Genomic DNA, 24381 nt, shown 5'->3' on the forward strand with positions numbered 1-24381 from the left:
AACCACAGCACGATCCTTTACCTGTTTTGCTTGTTGGTTTGGCATTGTTTGTTCTTTGTTTTGTTTTTAAAGTTCCAGCACCAGAGCATCAGACAATGTGAGTAACGCTGTCTGAGGCTGCCAATAAAGAACGCACACATGGAATCCAGTCAATTTCTAAACATCCACAAACAAATAAATAAATAGATAACCCTACATGATGAGCATGTCGCATACTAACAAGATAAAATAAAGCCTGAAGATAAGTTAGATCAGCATGTGAAGTTCACACAAAGTCAGCCAGTGTCTGAGGCTTGATGTCCACAAGAGCAGCATTAAAAAGAGGAGGACGAAGAGGGAGATAAATACAAAGTATTTATGAATCCTCCCCCAGTCCTACTCAAGTCTCAGACAATGAGGATTTTTATAGATGCAGCTCCTAGTCCAGTCCACTGCCACAGCCCATAATTCAGGAACGATTATTTTAATATAGAGAAAGGAGAAATGGAGGTTAAAGCAAGGCTGGCTCCTGGTGCCTCTCAGTGAAAGTGAGAAAAAATACCACATGAGGCAAGAGGGCATCCCAGCTCTCTCTGTGCTGTCACAGAGAGAATTCTGAGGTAAAGTTTGTGTCCGGAGCCAAATATTAGAAAATAAAATTAGGCGGAAGACTAATTTGCTGTTTCTAGCATGACTAGGCCCAGGGCTGGAGCAAAGCATTTTGCCCTTAGAGCCACCACCGCCCCGCTCCTCCTTCCCCCCCCCCACGCACCATTCCGCTTATATAAACTGACTGGGCTTGCAACAGAAAGTGGCTTCAGCACTGGGAAGAAGACAACCTCCAACACTCACTGCACTTGGTAAAGCAGAAGGATACCATAAGGGACAATTATAAGCAGGTTGCCTGGCACACATAACCCAGTTCTTTAATACTTTGCCATTGCTTTCCCCTTTCCCTTCCCTGCATCACACTGCCTAACAGAAGGACCGGCCCTGACTGGTTCCTGCTTCCTACACATACAATAATACACTTAGGAACTTCAGTGACATCACAGGATATTCTAAGTTACAACCTAGTTGCACAGCTAGGAGGCCAGGCCAGAACCAGCATGAGAAACGAGTTGCTTCTGCAAGCACTAAATGAGAGTGTGGTCACACACAGAGAGATTGCATTTTGGACAGCCTGTGGAACATTCCAGTATGATCTGTTTTCCAGAAATCACATGACATACAAGGAATTGCAACCTAGACTGACTTCTATATATGTTGGCTATCCCACTTTTGTGGGATAGGGTGGAGGGATTCTCCAACAGATGGTCACTTTCAGAGCCATAGCTCCTTGGAAAGCGACCCTTCCTGATATGATAGGACATGCGCCTTTCCTACCATCTGATCGCCACCCTTAATCTTTGGGGAAATTAATTTTTAGTCTACAGTTACTGGAATTCCCTGGCTAACAATGCTGACTCCAGTTCTTAAAGCTGGGCAGCTTGATTTGCATATTATGCAAAATAGACAATCCAATGTGTATTGTCTACATATTTGCATAATATGCTAATTAATGTGGTTTTATTTATTATGCAAATTAAGCACATTTAATATTGCATTATTTTTCTGCCAATATATTTCAGTCCTGGAATCATTTATATAGTAACCACCGATCTGTCAGTGTAATGGTTAGTTGGCTGGATAGTTAAATAAATAAATGGCTGGTTAGATGGCTGGATTCAGAACACAGAGATAGAGGGTTGAAGCTTCCTTGTTATCCTTGGGTCAGTCGGTACTTCTCCATCAAACCTACCTGACGTGCTTGTTTTCAGAACGAGGTGGCGGGGTAACATGGAAAGCAACCAAGTACAGTGCTGATACATATACGTAATTAATGACATTTTGCCATGAACACTGAGCCTCTGGTAATATTCTCATGAGATGGCTGTTAATTCTTGCCATCAGTTTTTACTTAGGGCAGCCTCCCCGCCTCCTTTACAGATTCATGAAAATATCACATGTCCATGCGAATAGTATTGGGACCTAGTTTGCAGGGGAAAGATGCAGAGTAGGCTGTAGAAACCATGAGAGAAAAACAAGGTGGCATTTCATTCAGAAATGTAGAACCTACATATATTTTATTATAACTGGAAAATAATGTAGCTTAACTTTCTCTGCTATATTTGACTCTCTCTCTCTCTCTCTCTCTCTCTCACACACACACACACACACACACACAACACACACACACAGAGAGAGAGAGAGAGAGACAGACAGACAGACAGACAGACAGACAGAGACAGAGAGAGACAGAGAGAGAGAGAGGTGCCAATACAGCTTCCTAAACTCACACCCCCGTTGCTATTGTTTCGTTCCACTGCTATATTGGGAAGGAGATTATTTTCAGTAAATAAACTGCACCATTGGAATCCCTCAACCAGAACAGTCACTGATGTTGCTGGCTGGGAGACTCAAAGAAAGGTGCCATCCAGGAAAGTAACTCTGTCAAACTTTGCTTCACAATAAGTACAGATATATCCATTTCTATGTACACTTACTGAGGTGCAAGGCTCATTTAACTTTGTCGGACAGATATCTAAGTAAGCAGTTTAAAAAAAACCCTACCAAGGCAAATAGACACAGAATGAACTTCTCAAAAGCTGCTTCATCAACAAGAAGAATTTTCTGATCACTCACATTCCCTTTTTGCTTCTTGTTTCTGTTTTATTTTGGGGGGGGGGGGAATTGAAATGGAAACTGTATTTTTCCATGGGACAGCACCTAGCAAAGCTTTCAGCTAAGCTCCCAGAAGCCTAGGGAAAACAAACTGCAAATTAATGATGTAGAGCTTTAATGAACCATAGGGGTTATCCAATTTAAAACCCCTCCCCCCCCAACAGAAAAATGCATTACGTTGTGCAATGTTGAAACTTTTGAAAAGTTATTTTTGGACTACAGTTTCCATAGTGCCCCAACTGGTATTCATTGCTTCAGGTTATTCACATCAGAACAGCGTAGGCATTTCTGCAAACCATATTTCATCTGTTTCCATAAGACCAAAGCATTTCCAAAACTGCGCTATTTACCCACTGAAACTGGGGAGGGCTTCATTTATTAGTTCATCATAAAGAAAGGTTTCTTTCTCACTAGCCGTAGATGAAAGTTCTGTCTATACATTGTCCCTTGTATCTCTGGCTCTGTGAGGGTGAGAAAGTTACTTAGAAAGAAAGAAAGAAAGAAAGAAAGAAAGAAAGAAAGAAAGAAAGAAAGAAAGAAAGAAAGAAAGAAAGAAAGAAAGAAAGAAAGAAAGAAAGAAAGAAAGAAAGAAAGAAAGAAAGAAAGAAAGAAAGAAAGAGAAAGCTAGCTTAGAATCCAGGCCAGCTGATAGATTTAATGGACACCAGGCAGCACTTCTAACATCCAGGGTAGGGACTGACAACTAAATGGATGATACTGCAGCCCCGATACTGCAGTACCCCAGCCTACAAATCGTCAAATCCCTCTCGTTAGTCCAAAAAGCACCTATTCCAGCCTCTGCTTTTAAAATGTGTATGGCCAAATCAACCAGAGTTTAGAGGGTTCCATAAGACATAGCTAACCGTTTCATTTGAACCATGCTCTAAATACAGTTCTCGAGGGGAAAGTTCATTTTAAAAGCATACTTGCTGTAAGCGGGCAGGTTTTGATAGTTTAAATAGCCGTGGTGGGGATAGAATCTGGATTTCAAAGAACACTGCTAGATTTACTGTTATGCCTTGTCAATATAACAACTTTTGCCTGACAGGTAATTATGTAATTGAGAAGGAAACAAGTGTACATATTAGAGTATCACAGTCCATTTTCAAACAGGCATCAGATGCCAACCAAAATGTGCCATGTGGACTAAAAGATGTCTCAAGAGGGAAAATGCTACCTAACCAAGATTTTTCTTGGAAAACAAGAGTAGGGATTTTGTTTCTTTGGACTAACACAATTTATATGAAGCTGAGGGAATACCGTATTTTTCTGTGTATAAGATGCTATTTTTCCCTAAAATCATCATTAACTATAAATTGAGGGGTGTCTTATACACGGAAGTAAGCTGAGAACACAGATAGAACAAAATGGTCCGTACCTTGAAAAGTACCGTATTTTTCGCACCATAAGACGCACTTTTTCCCCACAAAACAGGGGGGGTGGAAAGTCTGTGCGTCTTATGGAGCGAAGAAAACAGATTATATTTTCCTGTTTTCTTCTCCTAAAAAATTGGTGTGTCTTATGGAAAGGTGCGTCTTATGGAGCGAAAAATAGGTAAATAGCACAAAATGTCAGAGATGAGGAAATACCCATGTCGAAAGGATATTTAGTATATTGAAAACAGTTTTTGGGGGACAGGCAGAGTCAGGCTGATTCATTGCCCAGGCGCAACAAAACATCATGGATCATGTCCCTGTGGAGACTACAGAGAAAAGAGATTGGCAAGTCATTTCCTCTGCCCCACCACACACTAATGCTGCGTGATTTTCATGCTACTGCCATTATTGGGAAATGAATTAATTTCAAAAAAAATTGTTATTTGTAATTAACTACTTCCAAGCTCCGGCTGACAACAGTCATCCCCACCACTGCTGCTGCCTTTAGCAACAAAGGAAGAAAGCCCCAACTGTCTACTTTGCTCACCAACTCCAAGCTTAGCTCACAGGATGAGATATGCAGAAATAGGCAGTTGTTGAGAAGGCAATGGCCAGAAAGGGTTAAAGTGTAGCACTCTTGGATAGCAACTCCTGTCAGCCCTAGGGAGCCACCAAAGTTAATGATGAAAACTGGCACTCAGCAACATCAGGAGGAGTACATGTTGCCCATCACAGCCTAGGTTCAGCCAGACATGGTGATAGGCTGGAATCTGGTTGGCCTAATTCCACCTGTGCCATAGGAATAATTTCATTGTCAGCAGCAGACTTGTTGCAGATTAAAGACTTCCCTCTTCAGTTTCAGGGTGCATACAACTTCATCTCATTTGCATGTTTTATCAAAAAGCTCACATGGATTGTTTGCCTGCTTAATACCCAGAGAAAGCGGTTACCACAGCAGCTGTTAATAAGATAAGCAGCTATGTTTACACCTACAACCACAACACATACACCTGTTCTCCACTTTTTCTGTCTTAATTCTAGACTAAATTCAGGCCACCCCTCTTCCTGTGCCAAGGTTCCTTTAACAGCTGAAGACTGAGAAGAAAGTTAACCGCTTAGAGTGGTCATAACTGACCAGATAGGCGGGATATAAATTAAATTAAATTAAACAAACAAACAAACAAACCTCTGCTTCTTCTCCTGGCCTTGAAGCAAAAGGGGAGAGAACATTCATATGAGAATTTATATCTACTGGTGAGAGAAAAGCATTAGGAGCAGGAGAATTTTCCCAGGAAAGAAAAAGGGGTGGGGTAAGAAAAGGTGGGGGCCATGCTAATAGTTCTTAGAATTTTCCAGTCCTCTGTGGCATGTGAGAAAGCAAGCGACAGCACAAGCACTGGTGGAGTCATTTCCCTGTGGGGTTGCTGGAGGGGAGATCTGTATGGTACCAGGAAGGGAGAAGAGAGAGCTGCAGATATGCACTCTGTGTAAGGAGATGCCAGTCGACAGAGGAAACTCTTCACACAGAAATCCTGAGGCAACCGGTCTGGCCCCCTATTTTCAATTAGAAAGTGGGCGAGGAGGAAAGCAAAAAAAAAAAAAAAAAGGCAGAATGGAAGCATGACTGGGAAGAAATGAAGCTTATTAAATGCTATAATTAAAGCTGAGCAGTGGGAACCCTTGTTTAATCAAACTCACTAACAAGGAGGCTGAAACTGATCAACGACTTAAGTTTGTTCTCAACAGCCCGTGCATATTAACGATAGTGTTGCCTCAAATTTCTCTCAGTATTAAAGTTGGGCTGCACAGGAAAACTCAGCCCTTCAAAGGACAAAGGGAGCATGCCCAAATGAAAACAAACCCAATCACTCAGGCTCCCTGTGTGCCCACTGTCCCTCCCAACAACGAAACACGAGTAAGTCCCTGTCACTTTGTATTAGCAACAACTATGAAATGATAAACTGCAGGAATCCCTGCTAGACACTCCTTTAGTTGCGTGACTAAAAATAGAAGTAAATCTTCCAACATTAAATGTTTTCATTAAATTGGTACTATTGAGAATTGTTTATCTAAACTGCAGGCTTTGCCGTAGGAGGTGGAAAAGTTATATACACTATATATTTAAAAAAGGCTCAGTTGTCACCCCAGTTCTTAGTTGGAAATATATACAGTATGATACGTATTATTGTATTATACATATTATGATGTGTATTTTTGTTTTATATATAAAACAATTTAACATGTGCTCTCAAAATGATAATACCTAATGAACTGATGTTAAGAGAAATATAACTGCAGATTTTAACCAAAATGGATGTTTCATAAAATCTGGGGTATACATTGCCCACATTTGGCTTTGTTTCCACAGTTGGTGGCTGTGCCCATCATTTTACCAACCTCAGAAATCTTGAAATACCCCTTTTTCATGACTCCAAAGTCTCTGTTCCTAGACCCATTATAAAGCCACAGATCCATTGTCTGTATTTTAGGGTTAATATTTAAAATACTGCAGGAAAGTTTCAAGATGCCCATTACTAGTAGCAAAGCATCTGAGCTTAATGTCTTCAGATCAAGTGCATCACAGCCCACCCTGATTGTTTTGAGGACCACCTTAGATGAAAAAGAGCCAGTGCTGGATGTGGGACCACCCTTCTTCATTGATGTGAATACAGACAAGATTGTCACCAGGATGGGATTGCCCCAAAAAGGAAGGAGGTTGGCCTATGGCTGAAACAAAGATGATTCCCCATTCAGCACTTTTGGGGTAAAGAATTCACCCTTTCCTGACGGGCTCATGAACTGCTGCTGAGTATCATTATGCTTCAATAACTCCAAGGTTGACAGAAGACCAAAAGAGCCTTTCAAACAAGGACACCCAAAAGGATAACAACCACAAAATGGCTCTTTGAGGGCTCAACAAACTCAGTAGCCATAAAATACTGCATGTTTGCTACTGGAGGATGGGGCGTGATGGCAGAGGGAGTGGAAGGTACAGTGGTATCCATGGAAAGGACATGGCTGTTTGGCTGCAAGCCTCTCTTGTCTAATCTAATCTCCAAACAAATCAAATCACTGTGTGCTTTAATACTATGTTAAGGTGGTCCTGTTCCTTCTCAGTCTAAAAAACAAATCAGGACTATCTTAAAAAACAACAAGGTGATTTCTGCATCCTCCTTAAAGACATAGAAATATGTGTTCATAATTTTGAGAAAAATAAAGGTTCAAACCTCCACCACCAACAGCCTGAACAAGATATTTGGTGATTTCTGAGGACTGAGCCAGAAAACTGGTTATTAGCTGAGGGGAGAGAAACAAGGAAGGTGGAAGGAAATTGTAGGCTTGAGCCCTTAACATCTTGTAATAGGCAGGAAGTGAAAATTATGGTTCGATTGGATGCAGATCATGAGGATAAACACACACACAGTGATAGCGTTCTGCATGCCATAAAGAGATGTGACAAAAACAGCAAAAGGGATTTGCTTGTTTATGTCTCATTCCATACTCTAGAAATCTCCCACCAAGTCCAGCATGACAATACCGTTTCCCTGAAAATAAGATCTAGTATGATTTTTCAGGATAATGCTCATAATATAAGCCCTACCCCAAAAATAAACCCCAGTTAAGTGAAACCCTGGCCCCCACCATTATGCAGCATTGTGCAGCAACCAGAAGAAGATGACATGACTGTATTTGAATAAATGTAGATTGTTGTACATGAAAAATTAAAAATCCTCTGAAAATAAGCCCTAATGAGTTTTTTGGAGCAAAAATTAATATAAGACCCTGTCTTGTTTTCGGGGAAACAGAGCAGTAGGGTGCTAAGTTCAGGACCAGCAGTCAGGCACAAAACTGAACCCTTTAGCCACCGAATGCCCAGCTGCTAGGGCAGACAGGGCAGGACCTCACCTCTGGCTCAGCTGAAGCCCAGCTGGCCCCGTCCTGCTGGCTTCCTAAGCAGAAGCCACCTGTGTTCCAGCAGACGTATGTGAAATGAATTAATTTCAAAAAAAAAAAATGTTATTTTTAATTGCCGTATTTTTCACTCCATAAGACGCACCTTTCCATAAAACGCACCAATTTTTTAGGAGAAGAAAACAGGAAAATATAATCTGTTTTCTTCGCTCCATAAGACACACAGACTTTCCAACCCCCTGTTTTGTGGGGGGAAAGTGTGTCTTCTGATGCGAAAAATACGGTAACTACTTCCAAACTCTGGCTGACAACAGTCATCCCCACCACTGCTGCTGCCTTTAGCAACAAAAGAAGAAAGCCCCAACTGTCCACTTTGCTCACCAACTCCAAGCTTAGCTCACAGGATGAGATATGCAGAAATAGGCAGTTGTTGAGAAGGCAATGCCCAGAAAGGGTTAAAGTGTAGCTCTCTTGGATAGCAACTCCTGTCAGCCCTAGGCAGCCACCAAAGTCACTGATGAGGCATACTGAGAACTGGCACTCAGCAACATCAGGAGGAGTACATGTTGCCCACCACAGCCTACGTTCAGCCAGACATGGCGATAGGCTGGAATCTGGTTGGGCTAATTCCACCTGTGCCATAGGAATAATTTCATTGTCAGCAGCAGACTTGTTGCAGATTAAAGACTTCCCTCTTCAGTTTCAGGGTGCATACAACTTCATCTCATTTGCATGTTTTATCAAAAAGCTCACATGGATTGCTTGCCTGCTTAATACCCAGAGAAAGCGGTTACCACTACATCTGTTAATAAGATAAGCAGCTATATCTACACCTACAACCACAACACATCCATCTGTTCTCCACTTTTTCTGTCTTAATTCTAGGCTAAATTCAGGCCACCCCTCTTCCTGTGTCAAGGTTCCTTTAACAGCTGAAGACTGAGAAGAAAGTTAACCGCCTAGAGTGGTCATAACTGACCAGATAGGTGGGATATAAATTAAATTAAATTAAATTAAATTAAACAAACAAACAAACCTCTGCTTCTTCTCCTGGCCTTGAAGCAAAAGGGGAGAGAACATTCATATGAGAATTTATATCTACTAGTGAGAGAAAAGCATTAGGAGCAGGAGAATTTGCTCCTAATGCTTGCCTAGTTATATATGTGTTTAAGTTTGTGTGCACGCATGTACACAAAAACCCACTTTTGCCCTGACTCTGATGATCACTCCGGCTCAGTCTACCTTTGCTGTGGCTTCTGCCCCATCAAACGCAGTGGGCAACAGCCTTGAGTGCAGCAAACATTTCTACTCTTAATTTATTTAGAATATTTCTCACACAGCCACGAAACTCCCTGGCTGACCCAGGTCACACTGCCTCCCTCTGACCTAATTTACAGGTTTGTTGTGAGGTGGGGAGGAGAGCCATGTAAACTGCTGACTGGTAGGAACATTGAACACAAGTGTAACAAATAAAAAGCAATAAATAACAATAAAACATAATATCTATAAGGCTTCTCCTTCAAGTCTCAGGGATCTCTTAACACCAACAGCTTGATATTAGAAGCAGCCCTGCAACGAGGGTGTAGCAAAAGAGTCTTTGCCCCAAAGTGCCACAATTTAGAGGGCACTTGTAAATCTGAATCAGGTGACGAACACTAGGAAAATAAATGGCAACACCTCCGGGACCTGTTCATTTTCTTTTTATTTAAAAACTTTTAAAACTCTTTTGGGGGAAGGCTCTAAATTCTCCTCCTCCATTTCTTTGGGGAGGGGGGCTCATGTGCATGCATTAGGACTGAGTGGGTGGGAGGGAGGCAGCATTATTTGCCTTTGGTGGCAAAACTGCTCACTGTGGCTCTGACTGGAAACTTGGGACCTTTTTTTAAAAAAAAAGGTACATCTCAAGTAATGACGTATATAGCAGAGTTCCTGTCTCTCCCCTAAAAATAATCATTCCATACTTAAGACATCTGTCTACAGCCTGTCCCATCTTTTTTTTTGGGCGGGGGGGGGGGAGTTAGAAAAAAAATATACAGTACTGCCTTTTCAGAAGATGCCTTTTCTAACCTAGGGCTCTTCTCAAGTGTTAGACTACAGTTTCCATAGTCCCCATGCACCATCTCCATTGATCATGCAGGCTGGAGTTAAATGGCAGTTGTAGCTTTAATCAAGAAGGTGCAGGGTTTGTGGCACAAAAAACTAACCATTTATTCCCAGAAATCCCGGGCCCTCAATGACACTTCAGCATAGGTGTTGTGCACTAATAATAAGATCCAAATAACAGAGCACTGTGATCCTTCCATGATCTCTCACGGTAGCTACTCGTATGCTGTGGGATGTTCCAAGTGACAGCAGCTGGAGGTGAAGACATGATCAATGTACTCAGTCTGATGAAGTGGGGTTCCTCTATGAAAGCTTGTAATTTGCTTTACTTTTTTAAATGGTCTAATAAAAGGTATTATGCAAACTTACATTTGTGTATTCTTGGGAGACCACACGGTTTTTTCCTTGTTATTTCTGGATTATATAAGATACCACTAATGACCTAACACAGCACCACCTACAAGACAATGTGGACTCTCAGCACCAGCCACCTTATACTCACCAGGTAAAACATTATTTTGACTTTAATTGGCTGCTTCTACCTGGTGAATGAAACAAACTATAACCCCTAACTTGTGCGAGAGGCTGCTATGTCTTTGTGTTGCTTTTCCCCACCCACCCTCACCAAAAATAAACTTTATGCTTTAAGCAGGCAATGTGAATATGTGTTGGGGGGAAGGCAATGAGGCAATGACAGAGTAATTAGCAGGGTTTTTATCTTAAGAACAGAGCACAACATTTCAAACCATGCTTTATGTCAGCCTAAAGAGGACTGACATAACCTCTCACAGGCATGGACAACCAATTTTTGGACTGTTGTCTACAGTTTTTCTGCTCTATCCATGAAAAAGCTGTGCTAAGCCTTTTCTCCACAAAAGCTGGTAAATTGAGAGATATTTTAGTGGTCCAATAAAAGGTATCACCTGCTCTTACGTTTGTGTAATCTGGGGACCACATGGTCTTTTCTATGTTCATACAGGAATAGGTTGTATTCTATTACCCCTAATCAGAAGGAGTAACTAGAGATCCAGAGAAACTAGAGTTAATGGACCCAAAGATAACTGCAAATGCAGAAATTCAGCACAGAATCTTGGGAAATTCTGAGCAAGTGATACTTACTAGAAAACGCTATGGATCAATGTACCTAGAAAATACATGTATTAAGTAGAATATGAATTATCAGAAATTATTTAAATGCTTGCTAAGCTTTCTAACTAGAATTGAGCATAGGAAAACAGGTTCACTGAAGTAAAGGTCATCCACTGGGCCAAATGTTAAAAAAAAATTAAAGAGAGCATTCTCCGTGCATAGCATAGTGAGCAGTCCTACCATAACTTAAGAATATTATTGGCTGGACATTGTTTGGGGTTTTGAAAATGTCCCTCTTCACTTGTTTTTGACACCTAGTGTTGTTGCGAGATTCTAAATGGAGCACGTAGCAATATTAGCATATTGGCATGAATTAAAACAAGGGTGACCTTCAGCAAACCATGGTGTTGCTTTTGCAGTCCGTGTTCTGTAAAACAACAGGGCTCATAATAATCAGGCTGCAAAATATTTACAAGTATTGTGTGTGTTTAGTCGTTTAGTCGTGTCCGACTCTTCGTGACCCCATGGACCAGAGCACGCCAGGCCCTCCTGTCTTCTACTGCCTCCCGGAGTTGTGTCAGGTTCATGTTGGTTGCTTCGCAGACACTGTCCAGCCATCTCATCCTCGGTCGTCCCCTTCTCCTCTTGCCGTCACACCTTCCTAACATCAGGGTTTTTTCCAAGGACTCTTTTCTTCTCATGAGATGGCCAAAGTACTGGAGCCTCAGCTTCAGGATCTGTCCTTCCAGTGAGCACTCAGGGTTGATTTCTTTTAGAACTGATAGGTTTGTTCTCCTTGCAGTCCAGGGGATTCTCAAGAGCCTCCTCCAGCACCACAATTCAAAGGCATCAATTCTTCGGCGGTCTGCTTTCTTTATGGTCCAGCTCTCACTTCCATACATCACGACAGGAAAAACCATAGCTTTGACTATTCGGACTTTTGTTGGCAAGGTGATGTCTCTGCTTTTCAAGATGCTGTCAAGATTTGTCATCGCTTTCCTCCCAAGAAGAAGGCGTCTTTTAATTTCAGGGCTGCTGTCTCCATCTGCAGTGATCATGGAGCCCAGGAAGATAAAATTTGACACTGCCTCCATATCTTCCCCTTCTATTTCCCAGGAGGTGATGGGACCAGTGGCCATGATCTTAGTTTTTTTGATGTTGAGTTTCAGACCATTTTTTGCACTCTCCTCTTTCACTCTCATTACAAGGTTCTTTAATTCCTCCTCACTTTCTGCCATCAGAGTGGTATCATCTGCATATCGGAGGTTGTTGATATTTCTTCCGGCAATCTTAATTCCGGCTTGGGTTTCTTCCAGTCCAGCCTTCCGCATGATGTATTCTGCATATAAGTTAAATAAGCTGGGGGACAATATACAGCCTTGCCGTACTCCTTTCCCAATTTTGAACCACTCAGTTGTTCCATGACCAGTTCTAACTGTTGCTTCCTGTCCCACATATAGGTTTCTCAGGAGACAGATAAAGTGGTCAGGCACTCCCATTTCTTTAAGAACTTGCCATAGTTTGTTGTGGTCCACACAGTCAAAGGCTTTCGCATAGTCAATGAAGCAGAAGTAGATATTTTTCTGGAACTCTCTGGCTTTCTCCATAATCCAGCGCAAGTTAGCAATTTGGTCTCGAGTTCCTCTGCCTCTTCGGAATCCAGCTTGTACTTCTGGGAGTTCTCGGTCCACATACTGCTGAAGCCTACCTTGCAGGATTTTGAGCATAACCTTGCTAGCGTGCGAAATGAGTGCAATTGTTCGGTAGTTGGAGCATTCTTTGGCACTGCCTTTCTTTGGGATTGGGATGTAGACTGATCTTTTCCAATCCTCTGGCCACTGTTGGGTTTTCCAAACTTGCTGGCATATTGAATGTAGCACCTTAACAGCATCATCTTTCAAGATTTTAAATAGTTCAACTGGGATGCCATCACCTCCACTGGCCTTGTTGTTAGCCAGGCTTTCTAAGGCCCACTTGACTTCACTCTCCAGGATGTCTGGCTCAAGGTCAGCAACTACATTGTCTGGGTTGTCCGGGATATCCAAATCTTTCTGATATAATTCCTCTGTGTATTCTTGCCACCTCTTCTTGACGTCTTCTGCTTCTGTTAGGTCCCTCCCATTTTTGTCTTTTATCATGTTCATCTTTGCGCAAAATGTTCCTCTAATATCTCCAATTTTCCTGAACAGCTCTCTGGTCTTTCCTTTTCTGTTACAAGTATTACAATTGTATTTTTTTTCACCGAAGGAACGAAACTGAAGGAAATAAAATGAACATTTCAAACCCCTGATCCCAGACTGTTGTGCAATAAATTGCCTGTATTCTTCTCAGGTTTTAGAAAAGCTTTCAACCTTCATTCTGCAATGTTTTTAGTGTGATATTGGAACTCAAAAAAGTCCCCACGATTGGTTCTTTCTCTGTTTCTTAGGGGAGAAACAAGCCAGAGCATTGACTCCTTTGGGGTTCAAGCATCTGACAAATCCTAAATCAAAAGTCTACTGTTTGTTTGGCCATTCCCACTGCATCTGGGCAGCATACATCCATATGCTGCTCATCAGAGATGGGACAAGTTACTTTTTTGGACTCCAGACTCCAGAATGCCGGCATGCTGTCTGGGGGGGGGGTGTCTGAGAGTGGTCCAAACTGCACTGGAAGTTCTTGGAAATGACAGAAAGAAAGTCAGCCATGCTGTAACAGCACTATGACAGCTTACCATGGCCAGCAGTGACAATCTGCCAACTTACTGAGTACAGAGAGAATGGTGCTAAGCTGACTACACTCATGCCTTTCTAACAGGACCCAAGAGACTCATAATGGGCAGCTGCTTTTCCTTACCAAGCAGCTCTCCTCTGATAAGCAAGAGAGGCACAGGGCTCAGTTCTGTCACCACACCTCATTTACAATCAGTCAAAATTTATCAGTGATCTAGTTAGATGATTTTTGGACTTGCTCAACAATTAGCCAGGGGCATTCAGCCAGACACAGAATTAAAGATTTCACCTTGGATGCTTAAAAGCCCAGCTTGGTTTGGGGTTTTATTTACAACCTCGCATACTGCCTGTAGTTTCACTGACTGGGAGGGATTTTTGTCAGCTGGGGTGACTGTCCACCTATCTAGCACTAACCAATTTTTCCTTCCAGCTTTTGAATTCAAAGAGACCACCCCGCCTCTCTGCTGAGTGTTCTCTCCCTCTCTTTCATTGATTAGTGCTAGCTGCTTGTTGCTGTTGATATGTTTGGTTGGTTACTAGTATGAGTGCAGTAAAGAAAGCAGAATACAGAAGCCTGTAATTTTAAGGAACTGTGAGTAAAGAAATGATTTTTCTTCTTTCTCCAGTAAATGTCTCAGAATGAGTTTAAGTACCAGTTAATGAAAGGTGTAGATTCTGGAAAACTTGTAGCTATTTTCCTTTGTGGATCTCTGTACTTCTACTGTGTAGCAAAAGGAGAATTTTAGTAGAAATTCAAAACTCTGCAACAGTTTGTTCCCATACAACAAATATTTTTGATCACTCTTAAACCAAGACTATTCTGTTTGTGCAGCTGACAGTGTCACCACAGACAAGACAACCGAATAAAAACAGTCTGTTACTATAAAGCATTTCGCCACCTAATAGTAAGAGGGAAAATCACTCTTAGTTATCTGCACAGAGTGTCCCCCATTTTATGCCCTAAGACAGTGGTCCCCAACCTTGGGCTGCCAGATGTTCTTGGGCTACAACTCCCAGAAGCCTTCGCCCCCACCTCTGCTGGCCATGACTTCTGGGAGCTGAAGTTTAAGAACCTCTGGAGGCCCAAGGTTGGGGGCCGCTGCCCTAAGGAACAATTACAAGAAACAGGGATCTGTGCAAACCACCAATAGGGTTCAGGCAGGTTGCTGCTGTGGCCTCTCAGCAGGGCTGCCCAATCTGAGTCTGAGTCACAGCAGCAAATGGTGGCGGTGTCAGCCCAGCCCAGCCCAGCCCACTGCATTCCACCCAGATCTGTGGGTCAAGTATCTAGCATCCAAAGTCAGGCAAATTATTTTGCAATATGAGACAGAAAAAAATCCAATAAGCAACTATCCAGAAACTGGAAAACAGGGGATCATGATTTGGGTTGCCCTTTTGAAACACAGGCCTGTTAGTTCATGCCTGGGGTGAGCAGGCCAGGAGAGTGGGGCAGAAAGTGCCCATTAACCAAGAGGCCATACCATCTGTGCCTCATCACTGCGAGAAAGGGATTTCCAAGGCTGCAGCTCTCTCTTTGGTAAGAGTCAATTGGTATATGATGGTTTCAGCTGAAGAGACGGGGGAGCAAGAAAAGTTACTCTTGAGAAGTTACTCTCTTCTTTGAGAAGGTTTGAGGCAATTCAATATCTGATTGGAGCATCCTCTCAAAGAGTCTAGAAAGTAGAATGACAGGTGTATAAAAGTGAGAGAGTTTGAGCCTAGTTTTGATTAGTTTTAGCCTAATATCTGCCGAAGCAACTTGAAATCTTGTACGTCTACATCCAAAGGAGCAAATAACCTCATTTGTTTTATTCCTGAGGTGGATTGTTACACATTTTTATGAGGAGCCTCAATAGAGATTATTGGGTCAGGAAAATTATTCCTTCTTTTGGTTGTTCTGGGTTTTTCGGGCTCTTTGGCCGTGTTCTGAAGGTTGTTCTTCCTAACGTTTCACCAGTCTCTGTGGCCACCATCTTCAGAGGACAGCACTTTTATGATATTTGGGGTAAATTTGTGGAATTTCTGTTAGTGAAAGGAAGGGGGAAAGCCTCTAAAGAATACTCAATACAATTTTGGAGAGGTAGTCCGTAATAAAATATTATTAAATGGAGTCCCGTTGGTATGGGGTACACATTAGAATTTAGTTTATAATAAGCACTATTATTTGCAAAACCATTTCTGTATTGTTGTTGTTACATATGTGTGTGTTTTGGTGTTTTTTGTATTATAAAATAAAGATTAAAAAATAAAGCATTCTGCAGAGCTAATTCATTTGGTGTGGTCAACTGCGTTACTGTAGGAACTTTAGCTAGATGGTCTTGAGCCATAACCCAACCCTGTAATAGTAGGATTAATTGATCTGTTGTACCTCTGGTTTATGAAATGCAAAGGAAACAAATAAGGAAGCTGATTAAACTGTATAATTCTTTCCTCAAGCAGCTAGCTCCATGCAGTGAAATAATTTTGGCTTCACAATATGATTCTTGTAAACCACAATTACATTTAACAACTCTATAATAAATTTATATTAGCACAATAATTAGATTTTATTTTGCTTCTGTGCCTAGCCTTGAAAAAAAGCAAATGCAAAAACAAAGATGCCATTATATTTGCCTGCTTGGAAGAGATTTACGATAATAAAAACGTAAGAATGCATAAGGGAAAAAAAATCAACTCATCTCATGCAGTAAGTTATCAGCCCTAACAAGAGAACTCTATAGCTGAAGGTTAAAACGTCTACTCTCTCTTAGCTTTGACAATGTGTTTGTTTAATCCATTTTTCTTTGGAACATGTCAAGCTAACTCTGTTACTGATGAAACACCAGTAACATCAACAGACTTCCAGCAAGGATGAAGTTGTCTTGTACTCTGCTGCCAAATAATGAAAAAAGGCACTGAAATATGATAAAAGACTATCCTGGGAGGCAAGCATTTACGTTCATCAATCTCAATTTTATCTGTAAGGAGAAGTGTGGTACATTGGACTTTCCTATGTAAAACCAACCTTCTCTCATAAAGAGAGAAGAGTTTAGAGGAGTTTATTTTTTTACAGGCACTCAACACCGATCTTGCCTTGAAATGGCTATATCAAGAATGGGGAATGTGTGGCTTGCCAGATGTTACTGGGCTGCATCTCCCACCATCCCTTATTCTTAGCAATGCTGGCTAGGACTGTCCAACAACATCTGGAGAGCCAGACATTCCACACCTCTGCTGTAAATAATCTGAGACCAGGTTATCTCAAGGAGCACCTTTTCACCTATGAAGTGCCCAACCATACTGTCCCAGCTGTCAACAGCTATGAGGACAAACCTTTAGAAACAGGTGGCTGTGTTCCTTTGGAATCTCTTCCAGTAAGAGCAGTCCTGCTAGCATTGAAACGCATGGTCAATATACAGTATCCATCACCTTGTAGTATTAATTCCATACTGAAAATCACAGTATGCACTTAGCAAATCAATAAAACTACACCTATGTTGACTGCAACTCCCATCAGCTCCGGCCCAGAGGGGCAAGACTAAAGTTTTGGGAGTTATGGATTAAAACATCCAGAAGGCATCATGTTGAAGAACAGGGATCTAAATACTGTAAGTAGTTCCCAACCTTAGGGAACCCAGGTGTTCTTGGACTGCAACTCCCACCCTGGCCGGCACAGATAATAGTGAAGGCTTCTGGGATTTATAATCCAAGAACACCTGCATTACCCAAGGTTGGGAACCACTGATCTAGATCAATGTTATCTACACTGACTAGCAATCAACAGATCCACAAGATTTCAGGCTGATATGGCAGGAACTGAATTCAGGTTCAGCTATGGCACCTTACCATAGTATACTGCTGGATCATTCTGATGTTGGTGATATTTTCCCATGATTTCTTTTATTACGACATTGGGCATCCTCTACTGAATTTTCATGAGGATCAGCTTTGCCGCCTTGTTGATGATGTTTTACTAGACAGAAAAGTGTTGCTAGAGGCACATTCCTTTGTGCCTGCCAGCAATCACTGCTCTTCCCAACTGCTTCTCCTTCAGGCCAGGAGAGAAAAGAAAGGCCTTGCCATTGATTCGGGTGCCCACTTCCTGCTTTGCAACACTGCATTCGTGTTTCATGATCTCTCTGCTCCTTGTGGCAAGACTTGTTTTGCTTTAGTTGTGCCTAAGGATACAACTCAAGACTGCGCATTCTCATTGACTTTTTGCTACAAATAGTCAACTAAACTGATACCCAGTGTGCTGTATTGGATAGAGTAAAAGGCTAAGGCTCATGAGGCCTGGGTTCGAATCCCTGTTCAGCCATGGAAAGTCACTAAGGATGTGGAACTGGTGAAAACACTCCTTAAATATCCCAGCAGCTGAGGGGTTACCCAGCAAAAACCTGAGGGGTTCGAGCCTGATTGGACCACGCAACAGCAGCTTTTCTTAAAAGTACACAGCCCTTTCTGCCCTTTTCCTCACATTCCCAGGGAGTTGAGTTTCTGGTACAAGTCCCTGGATACAGTCCATACAGCTGAAGTCCCAGTTAATTTCACTGGGATCCGCAAAAGTCAAGGTCCAGGGAAGTGGGTGGGAGGTATGAGTCCTGATCTGGGATGGGAGAGCTGGTAAAGGTAGATGATGGGAACTAAGCTCTGTAGCACACCTCCTCCCAGAGCCCCCTTTGTTGTGCCTTGTTGCCACTTGTGTCTCCAGTGCCAAAGCTGGGGTGGGTTAAGCTCCATAGGTCCTGTCAGGGGGGTAGTGGATGTGCCAAGGTAGGGGAACCCTGAATCAGATGGGGGCTGCATTGCCAGAGCCTCAGTCACCCGATACTTTCCACAGCTGAACAGGCTGGGTGGGAGGAGGTGGCCCTCCTTTTCCTCTGTCCCTGTTTGCAACACTGCAGAGGTGCAGAAGATGGGGACCCAGTGCTCAGCGATTTCCTCCCACATCTGGGAGACCCTGAGTCCTGCCATTCTTGCCCTCCTTTTCCCACAGCTGTGCCATTCTCCAGCTGTCCGGCATCAGGCAGTGTCCTTTTCTTCATCTGCCTCAGTGTCTTCCTGCCAGCTAGAAAAGACTCATTTTCTCCAGGCTCCCCTGGACTTGTGGTGGAGGGGCAGATGGACTGCTGGGAGCACTTGAAGTGACCCCCCTCACACTCACGTACCTTGAAAGCTCTGTTAGGGTCACTATAAGTTAATTCTGACTTGAAGGTACATAATAACAACAACAATAATCTAATCTAGGTATCAGCTTTACCATTGGGCAAAGGGAGGCAACATCTTAGATGGCTGCTCCCCAGGGATAGCAGACAGTAAGATGTGTTGAAGAAAAGGTGTTACCTTTATATCTGGTGTGGGAGGTGATGCTGTCCCATTGCTCATACTGAGTGGCTTTTGTACATGGGAAGGTGGAAGGATGCTCTTTTTTCCTTTGTTTTAGGCAGCAAAATGACTTGGGTTAGTTTTCTGGACCTCCATACATTGATATTAGGGATACACTCTTCTTCCCAGCACCTCCCCTTTCTTCAGTTTTACATCCTTCTGCCATGAGATTTCAAAATCTCTTTGTGAAATATGATCCCGTTTGACCTCAGCAATCTCTGCCCCCAACAAACTCTTTCTCAGTTACAACATTCTCAAGGCAGTGCGTGCCTACAGTCCTAAAAACTTCCAAACAAGATTGGGTATTAGGTTTTGTCCTCTTCTTCTTTTCAGGCAAAAACAAAACAATAATAAAAAAATGAAGAAGACAAAAACATTGTGACACCTTAGAGGCTAACTGTTATAATTTTATGTGAGCTTTCATGGATAAGTCCACTTCTTTATTATTTATTTTATTTTCATTTATTTATTTATTTATTTTTGGAATTTCATCTATTATTATGCAGTCATCATAAGGGAAGAGCTGTTTAAAAGCTATCGCTAATGGCTGAGCTACATGCTGCATTAAATCTGTACTTTGCAGTTTAAAATCATTTTCAACACTTAAGGAAGTATTGTGTGTGGTAGGGTTTTTATGTCAAAATTAAGCCCAGTTTTGATAGCACAAGATGAACTTTGCTACTGTTGGGCAACAGATAACTTGTCCCACTGGATCCAATGTCAGCTGAGGAGAAATGGGTGAGCTAAGTATGACTAGTGCTGTTTTCAGTGACTGAACTGAAGCAGTTGTACTTGGCAGCTGAATCAAAGCCGAAAGAACATTCAGGTGCAGATATGCACAGATGCAAAAGGAAAAGTCTGAGATTGTATGAAGCATATGACTGGAGCCTAGAATGTCAGAAGCATGAAAGAAAGTAAGCTCAAGTTGTGAAATAAAACATGAAGCATATAAACAACACAATATACGTAAAAGGACAGGATGTGTTGCTGGGGTCCAAGGCCAAGGTCATCCATACTATGATATTCCTGATTACAGTATTATATACAGATGTGAATACTCCTTACTCCAATGTGCTTTTACACTTAATCATTACTGCACAAGAAATGGTGAATTTCAAATCCAATTTTTAAAATTTATTCTATTCTGGCCATTTTTCTTTTTCTAAGATAATTGGATGGACACATAACCCAACACATGGTTCTCAGCATGAGACACAGGGTGTAAAGTAAGAAAGTAACTGAAGCTGGAAAATAATATAAAATGACAGCTAAAAAACAAGAACCTACAACCAGTTTGTTCAGTCTTTATATCATAGCAGCATTTTAGTCATTATGAATTAATAAAGCAGAGACTGAATCATGTTTTTGATTATGAGAGATTTTTTTAAAAAAACATACCCCCAAGTCAAAATTCATTATGTGGGAATGAATACAGAAAGAGATATGTCAAGATTGAAATAAGTAGCAGACAGTATCTAAACATGCTTGAGGTGAGGAGAGAAAATGTTCTGGAGCTGCTCCAGGGATGGCAACCACTTGCAGAATTGGGCTGGGATGAGTCAGTCAGCATCCTCTTTAAAGCACAGAAAGAAAACAGCCAAAAAGACACAAGGCAGATTGCAACTGTTTGAAGGACAGACACCAGGTGTAAAGGAATCCAACTACTGTAAAACTTTGTGCACATGTGCATAACTGAGTGGCTATTTATCCAAAGAGCACCTCTTTGTTCACCGTTCCTTGCAGATGCCAAATATCACTACCAAAACATAAACATAAATTTAAAATACATGTATTGAAACTAGAGATGGGGGTATTCATATTCATATACGAATATCCCCATGCAGCTGGAGCTGACGAGGGCCCGACCCCTGGGGCCAGACCACCCACTCACATGTCCACCAGCGGCAACCCCTTTCTTCCTTCCAATCACTCCAGAGCACCGCTCGGCTAGCCACTTGGCAGCCTTGCAGGGAGACTCCCTCCCTCTGCCAAGTGGCCAGCTGACCCAGAAGAGAATGGCGCTCGGGAAGGATGAGTGGGGCCACTGCCTCCAGCAGACATGTGAGTGGACGGTCCAGCCCAAGGGGCCAGACCCTCGTTAATTCCAGCTGCGCGGGGATATTCGTATATACGAATACCCCCCATCTCTAATTGAAACCAAACAGTTAGGAAACACAACAGGAGTCTGATGAGTCAGACGAATTGAAATGGTGCACCTGAAGAAACAGATTCCTGTCCTTGAAAGCATAGGCCAAATAAACTTTGTTAATCTTTAAGATGCCAGAAGTCTCCCCGCTGTTTTTACTACAACCAGACTAACATTGCCATTCCCCGCGATGGGGAAGGTTAATTATCTATCATGGAATTGTCTTGATGGTGGAAGTCAGTCTGGACTTTTCCTATTTAAAGCCTGACAAATTGTGCTTTGGATCCATCTTTTTTTATTTCCATGAAACAGCTCTATAAACCATGAAGAAAATGATGGATTTTGGAAATTTCCTGTTGCCAAGAAGATGCATATTTACTGGACCTGCTGGAGAATGAGCTTACTTCCACCTGTCTCTTCATCTCACATTACAAATCACTCATCATCAGCATCACTCAACAGGAATATCACATTCATCAGCAATCATCATGGAAAGAAACCACTGGCTTTCTTTTCAGGTACAAGGTTAAGGGGGGAAAGCTTAGGGTGTAAGCTATACCATTATTGGCTATTTTTACTTTTATTTCCAAAGGTGATTCAGCTACACATGTTTTCTCAGGACCCCAGCAGTGATGCTATGTGAAACATTCATCTGATCTACATGTAGTTCACATGCTAAAGAGGGGTTGTCATTTCTGCATGAGAAAAATAAAAAGTTGCCATACGAGGCTTTGCCTAACAAAGTGAAGCTTTTCTATTTTTATGTTGTCTCTGTATCTGCCAGTATGACAGCAGATGCTTATGGGCCAAACTCAATGTGATATTATTCAGTCAATTAGCAACTGTGTGAGTGCAGAGTGTGTATATATATATGTGTGTGTTTTAGCAGGTGTGGGAGTCTTCAATCTGCCTTGGGACTGTGGGCTGGAGAGAGCTTTAGTCAACTGCCTCAACATGTGATGTGTGAGCTATACACACTCCCTCACATATGCATGCATATGTGCGCACACGGACACACAATTTGCTCTGAGAGAGGGAAAACTGGCAGTGATGCCAACAACAGCTTTCCTCCTGATGAAAAATGGCAAGTATGAATGCCTGCTTAAATTGTCCTCATGCTAAGACATTCTTGGCTCCTTCCAGATGCCTTGGACTACAACTCCCGTCACCTCCAGTTCACATGTAATCCAAAATGCCTGGAGGTTATTAGATGGGGAAAGGTGTATTAAAAGGCAAGGGAGAAAAACAACATAGGGCAGGTTATTTCTGGAAAACATCTTCCAAGGGCAATTTTATTGGCATCGACGTAGTTATCTTTCAGGCACCAATGAAGACAACGCTTTTTCATCAGTCTGTAGTACTAACTAAGGGCATGGTTACACTATGAAAATGAATCAGAAGATGGATCGTGGTTTATGAAGTTGGTTTAAAATCACATGATAATCATGCAGTGTCAGGATCAGTACATCCTCTTGGAAAAACTTTTAATCCATTTTTAAACTGTGTCCTATATTAGTCAAGGAAGTGACATGGGCTTTTAAAATTGTTATATTGGAGGCTCTGTCCTGCATCTGCCTTTCCTCGCACTGGATGCCTCTCACAGCCACTAGCTACTGGTGCTATGGTATTATTCTAAATATTTTTAAATTTTTTAAATTTATTTCAGTCTGGCATAGTGCTAGTTCAGTATATGAGACAGAAAAAAGGATTAAAACAGATTAGACTGCAAGGTTTCCTAGAAACCAGACACATGCGCAGAGAGGTGCGCACACGCACACAAACACACAACAGGGGGAGGGGGAGAGAATGAGAGGAAATGAGGGAACCAGAAGCCAGGGCTGGAAAGAGGTAAGGTACAGCAGTGAGTGACAAAGAGATATTGACCAGCAAAATTGACAATATCAGCATCTTCTAGGCTTGCAAAGAAGAGACTACTTCCCCCTACCCTTTCTCTCACTGATCAGACTTCAAGGTTTCCCTGCAGCCCAAAACCATGATCTTGGTGGTCATTACTTGACAAACCCCATAGACACAATTTACATGGACAGAGGCACTCACATACGCCAAAATGATTCAAAATAAATCAATTTCACCAGCTATTTGAAATAAATGACATTCTTGCAACAGAGTAAAATACCTTGCTTTCCAACTCCAAAAACACACTTCTTGTGGGGAAACATCCATGTTTCCCTGTGCATCGTGCAGTCAGTATTTTTAAAATCAATTTTAAACATGCTAAACCCAATTCAAAACAAGATTTTTCCCCAACATGTAACTTTATCCTACAATACTGTAGGAAAAGTGCTTGAGAGATTTTTAAAAAAGAAAACATTACATATCTTGGGCCTGGTTGTTTTTATTACTATTGTTGCTGTAATTGTGACAATTGCTTAGTTGAACTGAATTCATTTTTCTTATGGAAAGGCAATGTATAAAATTTCAAATCAATTTGTTTCACTCAAATAAACCCACATGTTATGGAATCTGAGAGCATAATCACAGGTATTGGAGTCTATGATATTTGGAAATGAGATACCATACATTTTAAGTAATCCACCATGTCAAATTCTGACAGCCTGTACAGAATATAGTGGTAAAAGCTGGGCTTATTTGCCTATAAGCCTACCTAGAGAATTTTCATTGTATACATTAGTATATTTATCGGTGAAGGCTGCCTAAAACAACTGCAGTGGCAACACAACTGATAGGCAGAAGGAGGCAACAAGCCAGGGAAGGATGGAGTTTAGCGTTTCAGAGCAGGAAACCCCTGAAGAAGGAAAAGCAAAATCAGAATACTAATTAACAACACAGTGTGGATACAGGAGGCACACAGAAATTCTCTCATCTCCCCACCCCAGCCATCTATATGACAGTGCTGCTTTGTGGAACGGAACAATAGGTACATTATACAAACCTATAATTATCTCAAGAAGAGTGATAGCTAATTTAAGGCATTACATGGATGCCAGAATATTGG

At 41.8% G+C, this 24381-nt stretch overlaps 1 protein-coding gene across 7 annotated transcripts in view; it reads right to left on the bottom strand.

Moving 5' to 3' along the window:
* The window catches only part of DPF3 (double PHD fingers 3), a 233396-nt gene that overhangs the window by 134775 nt on the left and 74240 nt on the right, over positions 1–24381 (bottom strand). For 4 of the 7 annotated variants that reach the window (XR_013543814.1, XM_072986186.2, XM_078390865.1 and 1 more), the window contains exon 1: positions 22–4601. The exons of the other annotated variants lie outside the window; for them this stretch is intronic. Coding sequence is in view for 3 of the 4 variants with exons in the window: in XM_072986186.2 (XP_072842287.1) it covers positions 22–140 (119 nt within the window). In the remaining variant the exon portion in view is untranslated. Of the gene's footprint in view, positions 1–21; positions 4602–24381 lie in introns of those variants that run through there. 7 annotated transcript variants of the gene reach the window in all.

The sequence above is a fragment of the Pogona vitticeps genome, chromosome 1, assembly GCF_051106095.1.
Source record: "Pogona vitticeps strain Pit_001003342236 chromosome 1, PviZW2.1, whole genome shotgun sequence".
NCBI lineage: Eukaryota > Metazoa > Chordata > Lepidosauria > Squamata > Agamidae > Pogona > Pogona vitticeps.